Source organism: Sander vitreus, chromosome 20 (assembly GCF_031162955.1).
Source record: "Sander vitreus isolate 19-12246 chromosome 20, sanVit1, whole genome shotgun sequence".
Classification (NCBI taxonomy): domain Eukaryota; kingdom Metazoa; phylum Chordata; class Actinopteri; order Perciformes; family Percidae; genus Sander; species Sander vitreus.
The window spans coordinates 21,985,059-22,001,700 of record NC_135874.1 but is presented as its reverse complement, the minus strand read 5'-3'; the positions used below and the strand labels follow the sequence as shown (position 1 = coordinate 22,001,700).

Genomic DNA, 16,642 nt, shown 5'->3' with positions numbered 1-16,642 from the left:
TCTTTTCTACAGCTATTTTAAGTATACTTTCACAAGATTTCAAACATCCAGAAAGTCAACATTACAAACTCAAGTTGGCATAGAGTCTGACCAATGATCAAAGTGGAACTGAAACTGTAATGTCTGATGTCTGCCTGTGGCTGTGAGCCTGTTTAGACCGATCGGCTGCTTTGGTACTAAAATAACACACGCTGGTTGCTCACACATCTGTCCATGTCAACGGTATTACTATTGGCTATTGAGTATTAGAACCCAACTCTTTGTAATTTATATGGGGCCTGGTAGGACAGATGTACCCAGATCCCTGTATATCTACAGCGCTGCGATCACAACAGTTTTTATAAGCTGTCTCAGATGGAGTACATCAGAGGGCAGCTATGTGGATTCAATTACCCATCAGGCCACAGGGGTCCTGATTTCTTCCAGGATTTCTCTATGAATGCATATAAAAAGCACAGAAAAACAAACAAAAACTAAACAAATGGGTCAAACGGGCAGATTAAACTGGCTGCGACCATATCAATGTACAGTAACTGCTGGTAATGGTCTCCTGAATAACTGACGCCTCATCTCGCCTTCAAACCATTCAGTTTAATGGCAGAACTTGTTAAAAGTAAGGCTCTGCGAGCACAGATCCGTCTTTCTGTGTGCACACAGTGTAGTATAGTCATACACAAACCTCTCTCTGCATATGGTGTATAAATAAATCCAGCCCAGACTCAAGGTGCCCCTGTGTATCCATAGGGATTATGTACGGTCACTTCTGTGCGCATTCATGTATGTACTAAATACGCAGACAAACTTCCTCTTACTGTATTGTGAGGTTCTTTAATCTGGCAGATTGATTCAATGGGTGAAACCAATTTATTTTGTAAAAAGAGAAGCTAGTCTCTTATGTTTAGCACACAGTCCGTGTAAGTTGCTTTCACACCTGTGACCTTTTGTGTACCGGACACAAAATGCCGCAAAATGCCCTCAGGATGCTGAAGCATCAAGTGAAAGCAAAACTTGGCATTGCAGAAACACATGTTAGAAACACAGTCCTTTCAAAGAGCGACACACTTTAATTAACCACTTCTAAATGATATCGCATCTCCACTCTGCTCAGACCAGCTGGTAATCTGGTGTCCCTTCAAAAAAAAAAAAGACCAACTCATTCAAAGTAAAAAAATAAAATAAAAAAAAATGCGGACACTTTAGCCTTGTAGTAAACCTTTTGCAAGTCAGATGGCCTGACCGACCCCCATGTGGAATGTCCTGTTCCTAGCAGATCTCTAGCAGCAAATCACTTTACAGCTCCGAAAGCCTGGGACTAAACACTTCCCATCAAATTTGACCTTGGCCACAGGCTTGCCGTGCAACATATCAGATTAGGCACGCTGGCATGTGTCCCAGCTGGGAGGCTACAATCTGTCAGAAAGTAGCTTCAGGAAGCATCCGAGGGAATGTTTAGTCCCGGACGTGTTCTGAGATTGAACCAAACTCCTCGTCCTCCTCGCCTTAAGTTTTACATTCACTCACTCCTCACAGTGAAACAGGTGATGGGGGGAAAAAGAGAGAGTGAGAGGGGGAGCAATATGGTGGCCAGACCTCTCTGCTTCAGCCTCTGTCACACTATAGAAGCATACTGCGCTGGACTAGAAAGGCCTTGCTTTGCTCTATGATGCCTCAGCAACATGCAGTGTGTAGACCCTGAGTGCCATTCACAGATAGGAATTTGGCCACATTGTACAAGCTGTGCTACAACGCTGCTTACCTTTATTAAAGTAACATATGTTGGTTATAAATGTCCAACTGCGCCTTCCATAACACACACATTCTACACAGCTAGTGTAAAATCCTACATTTTCTTAACATAGGGTGCAGCCACTAACACAACACTGGCCAAATGTTTGTGCGCAGGTCTGCTTTGGTCTCAGTTTTCACGCCAACCACAGGACGAGACTGTTGACATTTGACCTGGTCCAGCACAGTATGGTCCATAGTATATCAACAGCAAACAAATGTCAGAGGAGAAAAGTATTAGAAGGAGGTGTAGAGTAGGAAAGAATACTGGACCAGCCTCCTGCCAGTGTATGTGTCCATGGGCACTTCAGATAGACTTGTGTCTGGGTTAAGTTTGTTCCACTGTGGTCTTTGGCAGCTTAAAACACAACAAGGGAGGAGAACAGATCCAGTGACTCCTACTATTCATATAAGTGAGCTAGAGGCCTGAGCTATTGTAACTTTCCCTCCTCCTCCTCCTCTTTTTGAAAACTGATTGTACCCTGAGAACAAAGGATTTTCTGTTGCGGTTTCCTGCTGCAGTAGAAGCGATAAGACTACACTGCTGAACATGAGAAAGCCCCCCCCTTCAATAACACACACTTGCATGCAGAGAACATGACGGCTGCGCTACGGACAACTTGTTCACACACACACACAGCAACCATCTTATTTACACACTACTATTGGGTACACTTTTGAAAGCTTACATGTAAACGTGCTCAGAAAATACAGGCACGCTCCAAGAGAAAATAAAAAGCATGTGTGCTGAAACATGTTCGGAAACCCTAGCTACTATAGCCTCTAATGCGGCTTCCCTAAGGAGTGAACTAACAATCACAGCAACAACTACAAACAACACAAAGCTAATAACTTGGGGAGAGCAGAGGTTTGAAAAGCAGTAAGACTCCAGAAGCTTTCAGGCACAAGATGGCTCAATATTCAGCTATTAGCGATGATACAAAGAGATCAGGGATAGGTCATTTTTCCACTGATCGTAGTTTTTAAAATGCTATGCCATAAAGTGACCATGTTTGTCGTTTATTTTGCCAAACTCTATGTGAGGGTGAAGTTATTTGCCTATCAGCATTGGCTTACTGGCAGAACTTTGTCTCACCTCTTCTCTCCTTGCAAGGACAACACAGAGCTCGTTCCACACCGTCTTCACTAACATTTTGGTGTCTATTGGTGAAGAATCAACAGATTCAACAGAATAAAAAAAAACAAAAAAAAACATTGTTTTGCAGTGCCTTTCTGCTCTCATGCATATTGTCTTTATAATCTCTCATCTTTCTCTGCACTTTTGTGATTGTGAAATATGTCTATAATCGCAAATTGTCAAAAAACATTAACTTTTGGTAAAGAATTTGTCCTGGAACCTCCATACAGGAAGACTTTCATAAGTGTATGGGAGTGAAATTTATGATTAGAACAGCACTTTATTTTTTTTATACATTATCCAAATGGGAATATTATGGTTAAATGAAAACGTTATCCTGCTCAAGCTGACCATAGTCTGAGAAAAACCCCACAGCCAATCCCCTTTTATTCTGGGCAAAAACTTTTTGGCCGGCCCAAACAGTGCGATCTGAAATCTAGTGTGGAGCCAATAACGTGTGGGGACTTGAGAAGACAGGAACCAGAGGAGGAAACACCTGTGGTGGGTGAGGGTGGAGTTTGTAAAATCAGCTTTTTAAAATAGTTTGTTAGTAAAAATCTATTCGCTCCGCTAAGGTGACCCTCTAGTTTGAAATTACATTCTACAGTAGATTGCCGTGATTTCCCCCTCCTTATCAGGTGATGCCTATACACAATACAAACAGCTTAAATCTCTCACATGAAAGAGCAAAGTTGAGCTCTAAAAAAAAATGAGACGAGAGGTACAATTAGGAGGAGGGGAGGAAGAAAATGAGATAAAAGCCAACATATTTTGGTCTGAATGTGTTACGTTGGTATGGCTATCCCCTCTGGAGTGTTTGAGTGTGCAGCTCTATATACAGCCACAGACAGCCTGAGATATGGACCAAGGACTAGAGAGATTATCATGGCTAAAACCATCAAGGTCCATTAACAGATGAGCAAACATTTGGTAACCACTGGGACCAATTCACACTGAACCTAGCAAAGTGCTGGCACACTGTATAACTCAGGATCCATATAAGTCCATGGGAAAATCGCAGGTCAATCTTGTAAACTACAGACCTTGATACGGACCTTCACAGTCTGCAGTGCCATTGCACCGACCTCTAAAGCGCCATGGTGTGCAAAACAAGTGAGCTGAAGCCATTTGTAGGGGATCTTTCCTAACAATGGCTAGTTGGTAGCATTTACTTATGCATGTTATAGGTGCTCTAAAGCCCAACCAAACACTCAACTCGGCTCAAGAAATGCCTTAATAAGACCCCAGTCTACCCCAGCTGTCTTTAATAACCTTTCAGTAGTCACAACAACACTGGAGCATCAGATGTAACCAGTCTTGGCCCAGTTATCCACTGGTCGTACTCACAATTAGGTTTGTGTAGAGCACAAGATATTTGGTCGACAATGCCTGGCAAGGGCCCTGAGCCTTAACATGCTTGTACTTCCACAGAGCCTGAATAACACTTATTTCATTTATAAATTTTGGCCTAGCAGGTCCATCGACAGCATTGATTTCCTTCACTCCACAGCCGCTCTCTGTCCTCCACAACATCTTCTGGAGATATAAAACATGTGCAATGAGCAGACTTGTTTTTGCCACTCTTTAGTCTATCAACCTTAATCTTTGAAAACAAATGTATATGATTAAGTTTACTGATCCCCCAACCAAGGTGGAGAGAGGGTTTATCAGATGGCAAGATAAACATCATTAATAACAACAACAACAACAACAACAACAACAACTGTATCCAGAAAACAAGGGGCTGTTTCCAAGGCAACTGTGACTCAAGAGGAAAAACAAAAAAACGACGACAACTGATTGTTTTACAAACTGTACTCGACATTATCACCACCGCTGTCCTGGTCATAGTGATGTTAAAAGCCTACCTGAGACTGACAGAGAATATTTTTCATCACAGAAATACGCCAAAGGTTTTGACCCAAAGCCTTGTTGTGCTGTAGGTGCCACTTCTCGAAAAAAAACTTACCCAGTCTTGGCTGTCAGTGGAACCCATGTCCAAATGCATTTATTCAGTAGCCGTGACTGTTGTGGCAAGATATGCATCTGCCAAATTTCTGAGGCAAATATAGCTATACAGCAGGCCTTCAATATAAAACAATAACCCGACTGGCCAACAGAATGAGAGTTTAGTTACATTCAGTGCATCATTTTCTTTTCCCGGTTCTTTATTGAGAAATGTTTTACTCGACAACACGAAATCCGCCATTGAGAGAAAACCACTTTCTGCCTACAATCTGCATTGCTGGCATGGCAGCAAAAACCTGGGTTTGTTATTCACCACCTTTGAAAAGATGTGCCTACAAAATACTGGTTTTGTTTGCATGGCCACACCAAGAATTTTGGAAGTGGTCACAAAGATTAATCCAATATATATGGCATTATGGAATGAAAACCCATTTCCTCTTCAGAATAATGCAGAACTATTTCTAGGTTTTTTTTAATTTCAGAGCCCTTCATATTATGACGCACACTCCTTTTCTTTGACTCGATGACTTCTTTTCTTTGACTCAAATACATTTTAATACAAAAAAGGGCTCTGGAACCAGTGATACCAGTCAGAAAGTCTTTACCTCTAATTGAGAGCGAAGAGCAGCTATATCCTATATCCTGAATATAGAAAGAAATATGCAAACATTTACTACCAGCTGGGGGAGGGGGGTGTTGTATTGTGACAGGCTGCATTTTATAGTTCGGCTCTGAATGTCAGTCGGAAGACGAGGCTCCCCAGTTAATCAGCTAGCAAGGTTTCCCGAAAAGTCGACAAGTGAGCTCGCCGGGAAATGTGTTGGCTGCAAGCATGTAACAATATTCTCCATTACACCATCAGTAAGGTGCTCAAAATCCTTAATATATCCATTGATCCGAGCCATAGCACTGACATGGTTGTTGCTGAACACAGCATTACAACTGATTAGCACCTGCCACAGTCAGCCACATTGCAGTGGAGATTCCCACCCTGCTGGCCAAGGCTCTCGAACTAGTGGACAAGTGTGCACTTTCAAAGCAACAGAAGAAGCAGCTATGGTTGTGTTACCCAGGAAGCAATTGATAGGTTAGTTTACAAACTCCAACCTTTGCTAGAGTTGAGCAGACAGAGCAGAGGTTAAAAAGCATTCCCCCCCCTAAATCCCACTGGTCCATCAATCAACCCGCCTGCCTGTCCTGTTCTCGCTGTTAGCAGGATAATAATAATATAATATCTGTATTTAAATACACACAAAGCCTATACAGGCAAGGGAACCACCACACAGGAAAACAAGATTATACACAGAGCAGGGAGAGATGAACAGTCAAAGAAATCAAAGTTACATCATACAGAGGCTCTGGAGGTTATTACGGTGAAGGGGAGACATCAAGCGCTGAAGACTTTTCGATCAAGACCAGACCAGACTGGGCCATGCCAGACAAGAGGGCATTTGAAGCAGCAGAGTACGAGTGACCCATTTTGGCAGACAAATAAAAAATGGTTCATGACTCAAGTCTTGTCTGTGGTCAGGGACCACAGAGTGGTATGACTTCTAACTGAATGAATATCCAGTTTATATTAGAATATCCAGTTTTAAAAGGGATATTCTTAACTGGAAAAACTATTTAAAACATCAAAAGATTTTATCTGTTTTTCCAAGACACTGGCTAACTAGATAATCAGGAGGCAAAACAGGGGGAATCATTTGGAAAATGGTAGGACTTGATTGTGTGCTAAAACCCCGGTGAAAGAAACAAAAAAAATAAAAGTAAAAATAAAAACAATCAGCTCACATAAATGATATTCATAGATTGTTTTAAGATCCAGTTTAGATTTCTCACTTAGGTCTGCTTTGGCCGGGTTTAGAGGTCTGAGTTGACTTGGACTTTGTTGGTCTGGACTGGTCTTGACACAGTTTAGGCTGTGATGTGTTGGACTTGCCATCCCTGCCTACATGCCCATGCTGAAGGAGTGCAGCTCATGGTGGAAGTGATGGGTGGGTTCGGACAAAACCAGGCTGGAATCCAGGCAAGGGTGCCAGACACGGGCGAGGCCCAGAGAAACCTCCTTGACCAGGTTATGGACCGGGTCGCCATCCATGCACACTGCCTGGTCCGGATCAAAGTCGATGCTCTCCTCAGAGATGGTCAGGACGCGAAGGTTGGAGCCACGCAGCCGAGAGATGGCCACCAAATTATGGGCCCAAACAGTGTAACCTACAGAGAGAGATGTGTTCAGGGAGGTGGACTAATCTGGCCAATAATAAGGATAAATACTGAATATTCTATACTAGGCCTGTCACAATATGCAATAAATCAATTAATCGCATGATAAATAAAAACGAGGAAAAATGACCATTTTATTTATTGTTTTCGGCTGTGTTTGGTTTTTATTCAAGTGCATTTTTTTGTTAACAGAGACTGAGAGTCCATTTTATTTATTGTTTTTGGTTGTTTTGTTCATTTATTGTGGATATTTAAAATGTCTTCCGGGTCCAGTGTTAAACATTCTTTAGAAATAAAAGTTTACTGATCTTTGAAAAGTTGTACATGCATTATTATGCCATTATCATTATATTAGATGAAAATGGTCTCAGAACGACAATATTATTGTTTATCGCAATCATTTCTGGGACAATTTATCGTCCAGCAAAATGTTTTATCGTGACAGGCCTATTCTATACAGCTTTACATTCAACATACCATTAGGTACAACCCATGACATAATATATGATGATATAATGGTGGCAAATTTACACTCATTAGGAATGGGATTCTCTTCTGTCACTTCATCATTTCCTCATCTCATATAGTTGCCTAGATGGAACTTTGACCTAATTCTGTAAACACAATGCCTGTAAATGGCAGTTGAATGCACTGACAATATTAATTGCAATATCTCAACCAATTGCTGTGCAGTATTTGAAAACAGGTCAAACATGTTAGATATTCTGCTTCCTACCTGGACACTGCTATACCACAGACATTAAGCAAGCCTTGAAGCTTCTTTATTTAAAACTTTTACATTAAAAATGGATGTCACGATGTGTTATGTTGAAGATGTCTCACAGTGACAAACCCACAGATTATAACCACTGCATTCATCCTCAGCTCATTTTTTGCTGCTAGCAACCTCACTGCTTGGTTCACTCACTCTAAATCAGCTTTGTTTCCAAACATAGCAGGAAGTGGTTTTCAGTGAAAATAAACCCACTGTATGCTACCTGCACAGCACCAGACAAAGTTAGTGACTAATTGTGAACAGCTAACAAGCTACACATTTGTTCTCAGAAGTTGGTATAGAGCAAAACAGAGCTATCAGGAGAGCGAATATTTCTTTCTTAAATCCATCATGTGGCCAGAAACACAACTTTCTGCGTTTACAGTTTCTTGTGGCCAACAAATCTATTTATTTAGGTTAAATGTTAAGCTTAACATGATAGTGGCTATCTAGGGCCAGCCATGGTTGCATCTTGCTTAGAAAAGAACTACTGTAAGAGTCATTGTCTTGAGTTACAAGTACAATTAATGATGCCTCTGAAAATAAGCACTTCAATTCTGTAAAGTTTCGATTTCCTGAAAGCAAAGCAGAGCACTTTTGCTAACCACACATGAGGGGCTTTCCGTCTGGAGGGATTTTTGCAGTTCTTAGGACTAAACGTCCCTAGAACACTTTTTTCGCCGTGTTCCGACAGGAAAAATTTGGGGATTTTTAAGTTCCTCTGGCCTCAGTAGCGTACTTTCTTAGCTCCTACTTCAGAGCAGGGTCTTTTCCCTTTTCCTAGGTGTACTTGATTGGTCGAACTTATAAGTCACGCCCACTGCCAACTCGGAAACTTGCAGACAGAGCAACAACCAACAACGGGACAACAACAATTTTCACCATCTTATTCATCATTAAATTCACTTCTGACAACGTTTTAGGCGAGAAATTAACTGTTTAGATTTCGAATATAGGCAGTCTTGCGCAAATTTGCTTCAAAGTTTTAGGAGTTGAGAAGCTCCATGAAGTGAGGCGACAGCCAGCAGGCGCCTGCCCCGGCCTCTAGCTCGTCGCTCGGCCAGTCATGCTCAGACACCTCGCTGTGAGTTGGAGGTCTCTCAGACCGCTCTCGTAAATAAGAGGCTTTTATTTCGCCGTTGACGGTTAGTTTGTCCATCATAAGATTAACGGGAACCTGTGGTTAACTGTCTTTTCGGAGTTAAACTCCACAAGCGTGTCCTGCGGCTCGCTGGCCGTCAGAGACGGACACAGTCAGAGATAGACACAGACACACGCACGCACGCAGGCAGGCAGAGGCGAGGTCTGTTCCGTCTGTGTTGAGCAAAACATTACGAGAATTACTACGAGAATGGACGGAATGCGGAACTCGGAAAAGTGGACTGATGCGGAGGTGCAGGCACTGCTGGCCATGTACGGCCTCCTCCATGCTGCTTTATTGTTGTTGTATGTGGCGCTAAGGTCTAGTGACGATGCTATAAAGACCGTTGCCGTGCTTGCGTCACTCCCTTACCCCTCCTACCAGTCCCTATGGCCACTTGGCCAGTGGGAATGCAAACAGAAAAAAAGATTTTGGGGGAAGAGTAGTTCTTAGAACTGCTTAGAAGTGTACTTTTCCTCTAAAAAGTACTATCCGGTCAGAAAGCACCTAGTAAGGTAAAAACTAGGTTTCAACAACAGCACTGGAATTGATATATCGTAGTAGCAACATGTAGGTTTTAAAGTCAGTTCTGTTTTTCTTGGCTTCCAACCCATTGTCAAGTAAAAAGCCATTCAGATTACTCCAATCAAGCCTGAACCAATTTATATACTACCACTACCATGCTAACCACTACAACCACTTGTGTTTGTCATCATAAGGTTGGCCCAGCACTGATCAGAGTGTTTGTCATCATAAGGTTGGCCCAGCACTGATCAGAATTAACCTGAAGTCACATACTGTACATCCCCGAAACAACAAGCTGAACTCACCATGTATCACCAGTACAGCCAGCTGAGTACATCTCCATGCCAAGAGGACCAACGGGTCTTCGTTCCGATTGATGCTGAGGTCAGGGAAGTCGGGGTCATCCCTCAGGAGCAGGAAGTGAGTTAGCGTCTTGTTGTACTGCTGGGAAATGAGCTCCAATGTGGCGTCAGTCACCAGTGTGCTGTAACTGTCGAGGTGGAGGCGCTCCAGAGGAAGGCTAGGCTTTAGGACCCTGAGGAGCTCTGAGCTGTTGACCTCCAGGGCCATGATGTACACTCGCAGGTTGGCACTAACACGAATCTGGGGAGGATCAGGCAAACTTGACTGATGTACACATGAAGACTTGACAAAAAGTGGCCATGTAACTGTCGTTTCATTGACATAATTCATTTCAAACACTCTTATCTTTTCATTAAATAAAGCATGAGGTTGTCCTGGAATAACTCTAGCAGAGGGCCAACAAGACTGAGAAACAAAGATACATGTTGCATTACCAGTGCCTTCCAATCGTCCTCTGTAGCGGTCCCTTCTAATGGTTTGAACTCCAGGGCGGCGCCATTGAGCAGCAGGGAGATGCGATGCAGTGGAGTTCGGCGTGGAGATGCCAGCAGACCACAAAGCTCAGATGTCAAATCAGAGAAATCCAGAGCCAGAGAATGAAGATTAGACAGACGATCCAACTCTGATGGCGAGATGAGGGGACCTGAGGGAAATTCAGGAGAGATCACAAGTTGTACAAACATACCACTAACATGTACTACAACTTTTGTCGTATCTATGGGTTCAACTGTTAAGGATTTACACCAATACAACCCAATTTCCCTTTGTTTTTAATTGAAGCTGCTACTGCATTTATACAGTTACAGACAAACATTTCCAGAAAGACACCAATACATACCCAGCTGGTGGTCCAGTAAACTGAGGTGCTGCAGGGTCTCGGCTGAAGGATTTGACAGGCAGGCCAAGGAGCAGGGAGTCACCAGACCCAGCATGAAACTACAGGACAACCACCGCAGCTGCCTGCTGTTAGACAACAATTCCATGAACAACTGCTGGACTCTGCAGAGCACAGGGGAGGAGACGAGAGGGTGGAAGATAATTAGCTTCAATGCACTTTACCAGCATGAACACAGCTTCCTTCAACTTAAATTAAAGTTAAGACACCATGGGAGCAGTGTATGCCAGTTCAAATGAAATTTAAGACAAATTTCATCCTAAAAAATAAACCTGAAGTGAAGAAGGAAAAGCAGCCTCAATATACATTTGTGCAAAGAGAAAGATATGGAATTGAAAAACATTGCACTGAGAACATTTTACATTGTTATGCTTTTACATAACATTGTAAGACCTATGAAACCAAACAGAACATGCTACCTTATTAAACTCTGTTGTGGCCTTGAACACTGACTCAACAGCACACAGACTATATTTGGGTAATCTGGCCAATTATATTTCAACACATTTAATTTGACATCGTTTGGTGCAGTTCATGAAAACAGTCTGACACCGTCTAGATTGTGCCGGATCCTCAAGGCCTGTCCTAAAACGCACAAGATGGAAGGTATGAACATCGCAATTAATGATGCCACCCACCTCACTACCACTGAGTTGCAAAACAAACCCACACTGGTTTGCTATGAATGAGAAAAAAAGTGATTTCAAAAAGGGAAAAGCCATCAAAATTGACAATGATCTGTATGCTGCTCTGGATTAATGGGCTGTGTACGTTGAAATCCACAAATTGAGTATCCTGACACATACTATATATGTAGTACACCATCAATGTAGTAACATTACCATTTTTAGGCCTAATGTCTACACGTTAATGCTGAGATTAGTTTCTCAGATTATAGAGCAGTGGCATGAACATCTTCAGATTTGACCACAGATTCTAAAAATGTTCTAGTAGAGCCAATATCTGCTAATAAGCACGTTGGCGTACTGGATTATTAAAAAAAAAAACATTACAACATCATTTGCAATTCTCAGTTTCTAAAGCATCCCTCCCTGTTCAAAGACCGTGATCCACAGAGTCTGCTGCACCTTAGCGGCCTCGGCTACATTATTCAATCATACATTAACAGTGTATTACCAGAATACTGGACACACACAGTGAGTGTGTTTAATGTTGTGTGCCGTGATGTGTTGATGCTGGAGATGCTGTGTGCCTGCTGACTGGATTATGACAAACTACACATTTGCAAAATGTATTATCCTTCTGAAAACACTAAACAACACACCGTTTCCAATTCCAAACAAAAGTGCCAACAGTGCCATTTTATAAATAATACTCTCCCACACGCACACAAACATACATGCCTGTCATTAGCACCTTTCACACAGAGATCCCGCAATAGCGCCACAATGAAGGTCTGCCACTATGCTGGTTTTGTTCATTCACACAGAGGGACATGTCAGGCTTTATCCTAGCAATGTACATCCGCTGGACTACAGTCCAGGTGACATTTGGGCTAGTCTCTATAAACATATCTGCATATGAATGCAGATAAATTAAGAAGAAAAATGCTAATAAAAAGTCGTCAGACGATAGCCGATGGGTTCCGAGATTCCATTCTGGCCAATGCGTTCCACCTCTTTTGCTCTCCACATGGACTGTTACTTGCATGCAACCAAAGCCCGCTCAATAGTAATCGGTCAATGCTACTCGGACTACAGACGGAATCCAGAGCGCTTCCGATACCAAAATCTTTGGTCCCGTTGCCTACAGGGTCTGCATTCACGTGAAGATATCTGTTTAGAGATTACAATGCAAGTAATCGCTCTATAGAGAGAAACAAATACTGAATCTAACCATTTTTGACAATCAACAGAAAATTGCTTTTATGTTGCCATAATCAGGCTTACTCATTGATCTTTTTGTCCCCCTGGTGAATTTGGTGCAGGTGGGAGCTGTCCAATAGTCCCTCCTGCTGGAGAACACAGGTGTCTCCATACAGACTCAGCTTCCGCAGGTTTCTAGAGAGAGACAGAGAGAGAGAGACACAGAGAGAGAGACCGAGACAGAAAGAGAGAGAAAATGTTAGAAATACAGAAAAGAAGAAAAAGTATTCAACAATACCAGATTGATTTATGTTAACAAGTCATTTTAGCAATATTTTTGAATGTTTTGACAGACAGTTATCAGGTGGTGGTGATGGTGCAGTGGATATGACACATGCCTTTGGTGTGGGAGATCGGAGTTTAATTCCCATTGCGATACATCAACCAATGTGTCCCTGAGCAAGACATTTAACCCCTAGTTTCTCCAGAGGTGTGCGACCTCTGACATAGATAGCAATTGTAAGTCGCTTTGGATAAAAGAGTCAGCTAAATGACATGTAATGTAAGTATACATTAGAAACTGTTTTTTTTTTCTCCCTCTTGTGGTCAATTCCTATCCAGACCTTTAAAATAAAATAAAAACTAATATGTGAAAGTTTTGCCTTCAACAAGAGTGGGCTTCAGTCATTTTCTTTAAAATTAAACAATGGGAAAACATCAGTGTTCTGTGCTAGCATTACTGAGACATCTGTATCACAATAACAAAAGTATACCCCATTACATTTTTGTCAGTATTCTTAACCGTATTCAGAGAACCAAACCTAGTCACATAACAATAATCTCAAAAAGGATGTTTTTTTTGTCATCTGTTTACTCTGTCAACACTGTAAGTCATTACTAATGTAAGTTGTATATCGGTTTCTATCACATGGAGTGCATAAGGGGTGCTTGGAAACAATTTTAAACAAGCATCAGTAGCTAGACCAGGGGTTAGGTTTAAGCATTTCTAATCCAAACAACAGAATGGGGGTTATCGCTTACCTCCATCTAATCCAGCCCTGGTTCTGTACATTGCTGGGTTGTCTCCTATCAGGACAGAATTATTGCAACTATGCACTTTGCTGCAGTGCTGTCTAGAACCCTTTATATCCTGGTACCCAAAATAGATTGCCAACAATCAAGCAGCAGACTATAAACCAAAAGGTGATGCTTTGAAAAGCAGGCAAGGTAGGCTTAGACGTCACAATGCATCCAATTACATTCTTCCAAAGAGAAGGTTTGCATCTGTTTTGATAATGATGTTTGGAAGATCACAGATGTAAGTTGTGGGAAAGGATTATCAACCACATGTGTGCTGTGCAGCCACACATGACATAGGCCTACATACAAGGTACTGTGTGCATTATGTTTCCTGAAGCCCACTTCCTGTAAATCAGCTGAGAGCTAAGCTTTACTGCTTCTGCAGTGAAACCAACAGCAGTCTCATGTGCATCTACTTAGTGTGTGAAACCGTAAGTAAAAGGAACAATAAGTTATCTATTCTCATTATCTTGTGTACCACACATGTACTAGTACCAGACAGTGGAGGTGGACCACTGTTAGCTGAATGAAAAACTGGCTTTTCCTCACCTGATATCACGGGAGCTAAAGATAGATATGACAGCTGGCATTTGTCTTTGTCAGTCGTCAACCGGTTTGAATTGAGAAAAATGGCGATTAAAATAACATAATTAGCTGAGTATGGCACATTTTACTATGACGTACTACTAAAAAAAGAATCAACATTTGTACTGCTTGTTTGTTTATGCACAGGATCTGCAGTAATTCCTTTTTGGTTAACCGACTAGATCTGAATCGCCGTTCCATAATACTTAATACTAATCTTCCATGGCCTTTATATACAAGAAAATCAACAGTCTTTATTGTTTAACACCACATTTAAGAATCAGGCAGGTTGAATGCACAAACTGACATCTGGATGTAGTGAATGTTTTATCACACAATTCCAGAATAAATACACTAAAACCTTAAAACCGTGTTAGAATTAGTATGCAGCACGGATCTGGGACACAGGCTAGGTCGTCAGTCCGTTTTTTTTATTTAAAAACTGCTCAGTGAGAACAAGTGAGACAACAGAAATTGTTTCAGCCCCCTCAGCAGAACTAAGACATGAACTGCACAGCATTGGATGGGTGCTATTTCAACACTACAAAGCACTGTAGAGAATAATAGAGAATGTGGGAGAAGGTATAATAGAGAGAGGTTCTGCACTGAAATCAGGAATCTTAACATTCAAAGTAACGCTTTACAGAATAGTAATTTCCACAGAAGAAATTAGCCAAGTGGCTAGATTTTATGTATGGAGCACATACTGTATGTGATTACATACCTAAGCTAAATGTGACATACACTGTATATGTGTCTGTGTGTATGTCAGTGCTGATATCAGCAAGTCACAGTCAACAAAGCGTTCTCTAGCCACCACCAGTGCTGTATTGTATCTGCTGGTATGAAGACCCCAATGCAACAAAGAAAATAGAACTGGCAACAAAAGAAACGCAGACGAGCGTTTGACTTGACATTATCACTTAAGCATACATCATACATAACATCATTATTTGATGACTGCAAATGTAAGACTGCAATAAAAGACTGTCTGTTACCGTGGCTATATTAACAACGTCTTTAGAGATATTAAGAGCCCGTTGGCTATTAACTCCACCGCAAAGACATGACCCTATTAACGTTACGTAACTCCGTCAGGGTTTGTTTATAGCTAACGTTAACTGAGCTAGCTAGCTGCTAGCTTACTGCGACGCACCAAATAATATGAAGTTACAAAAAAGGAGAAGGTACCATGCAAATTCCTGAAATTGAATAAAAACAAAACTCATAATGGGATTTTGGAGCAAATTCAAAGTTACCTGTTGTTGCGGATGCTGGAGAACACACACAACACCTGGTCCAAGTAGGTGGCCATGGCGTCTCTCCATCGCTGGGAGAGCTGCGGGTCGCTATCGGGCTGGTCCATCCTGGTGGACGACGGGTTGTTGTTTAGAGGACTAAGGTAGCCTTCCACCGGTGCGAGTTCCAGTTGCAGCTCCCGCACGAAGGAACCGAATTTACGCATGAGGAACTCCAGCCTCGGGGTCTCCTCGGAGCTGGAGCTGGAGCTGGAGCCGCCGCCGTTACAACCACCACCTATCCGCAATTTGAGCTCGGTCCACAGCGCTGGGTAGAAGAGACACTCCCTCCATCGTGAACACACGGCCGAGGCCCGGAGCTTGTCTCGGTCGGACAGAAAGGAAAATATGTGGACGATAAGCTCGCTAGGCAAAGCCATGGCTCCGACACCCCCGCACAGAGCCATGGCGAGCTGAGAAAGCTGCTGGCCGAATACCACCTAGGTATAAAATAAATGTTGCAACCGTTTTTAAAAATCGGTGCAGCAGCGGCGAAAAACAGCAACGCTTCTTCCTCTCGTTGAAAACAAACCTTTTTTTCAGCTTTGCCTTCAATACTATTGGACCGCACCACTCCTTTTCAATGCACGGGGAACTAATCAATCCTCACAAACATTACAAAACAGCCTGTAACGGGACACGTGTCATCATTTATGTTTGGTAAAAACAGGATTTTATGTATTTAACCACATTAAGGCTATAGTGTAAAGCAAACAGTGTTATGGCAATCAGTGATGACATCGCCTCGTTGTCAAATGAATGGTTTAGTCCTGAAGTGCTGCTATTTTTGCCATACTGCCATGCTCCGCGGGGTGGCGGTGTTTCTCTGCAGTAAACAACTCAAGCCAACACGTGAGCTTTATTTTGGAATTTGTTCCCATCCAGACCCCTGCAGTTTATACGGTTCATATCATACCATAGACTATATAAAGAGGTTCATCATACCCCACTCAAAAACAGATTACAGAGGGTGAACAAAACCACACCACAACATAAAGTTAAAGTGACAGCAGCATGACAAGCTTAACAAAAATAAT

General features: G+C 42.1%; 1 protein-coding gene across 1 annotated transcript; it reads right to left on the bottom strand.

Annotated features, from left to right (window-relative positions):
• Positions 1-6,037: 6,037 nt before the first annotated feature.
• On the bottom strand, positions 6,038-16,144 carry fbxo33 (F-box protein 33). The gene is made up of 6 exons (XM_078276859.1): positions 15,567-16,144; positions 12,727-12,837; positions 10,760-10,920; positions 10,356-10,564; positions 9,864-10,161; positions 6,038-7,108 (listed from the first exon to the last, which is right to left on the bottom strand). The coding sequence occupies exons 1-6, from the start codon at positions 16,010-16,012 to the stop codon at positions 6,843-6,845; spliced, it is 1,491 nt and encodes a 496-aa protein (XP_078132985.1). The 5' UTR covers positions 16,013-16,144; the 3' UTR covers positions 6,038-6,842.
• Positions 16,145-16,642: the final 498 nt, after the last annotated feature.

Coding starts and splice junctions, on each gene's coding strand:
- fbxo33 (XM_078276859.1), bottom strand. CDS start 16,012: ATGGCTCTGTGCGGGGGTGTCGGAGCCATGGCTTTGCCTAGCGAGCTT. Junction 12,838..15,566: donor TCCAGCATCCGCAACAACAG/GTAACTTTGAAT, acceptor GTCTCTCTCTAG/AAACCTGCGGAAGCTGAGTC. Junction 10,921..12,726: donor GGGGACAAAAAGATCAATGA/GTAAGCCTGATT, acceptor TGTGCTCTGCAG/AGTCCAGCAGTTGTTCATGG.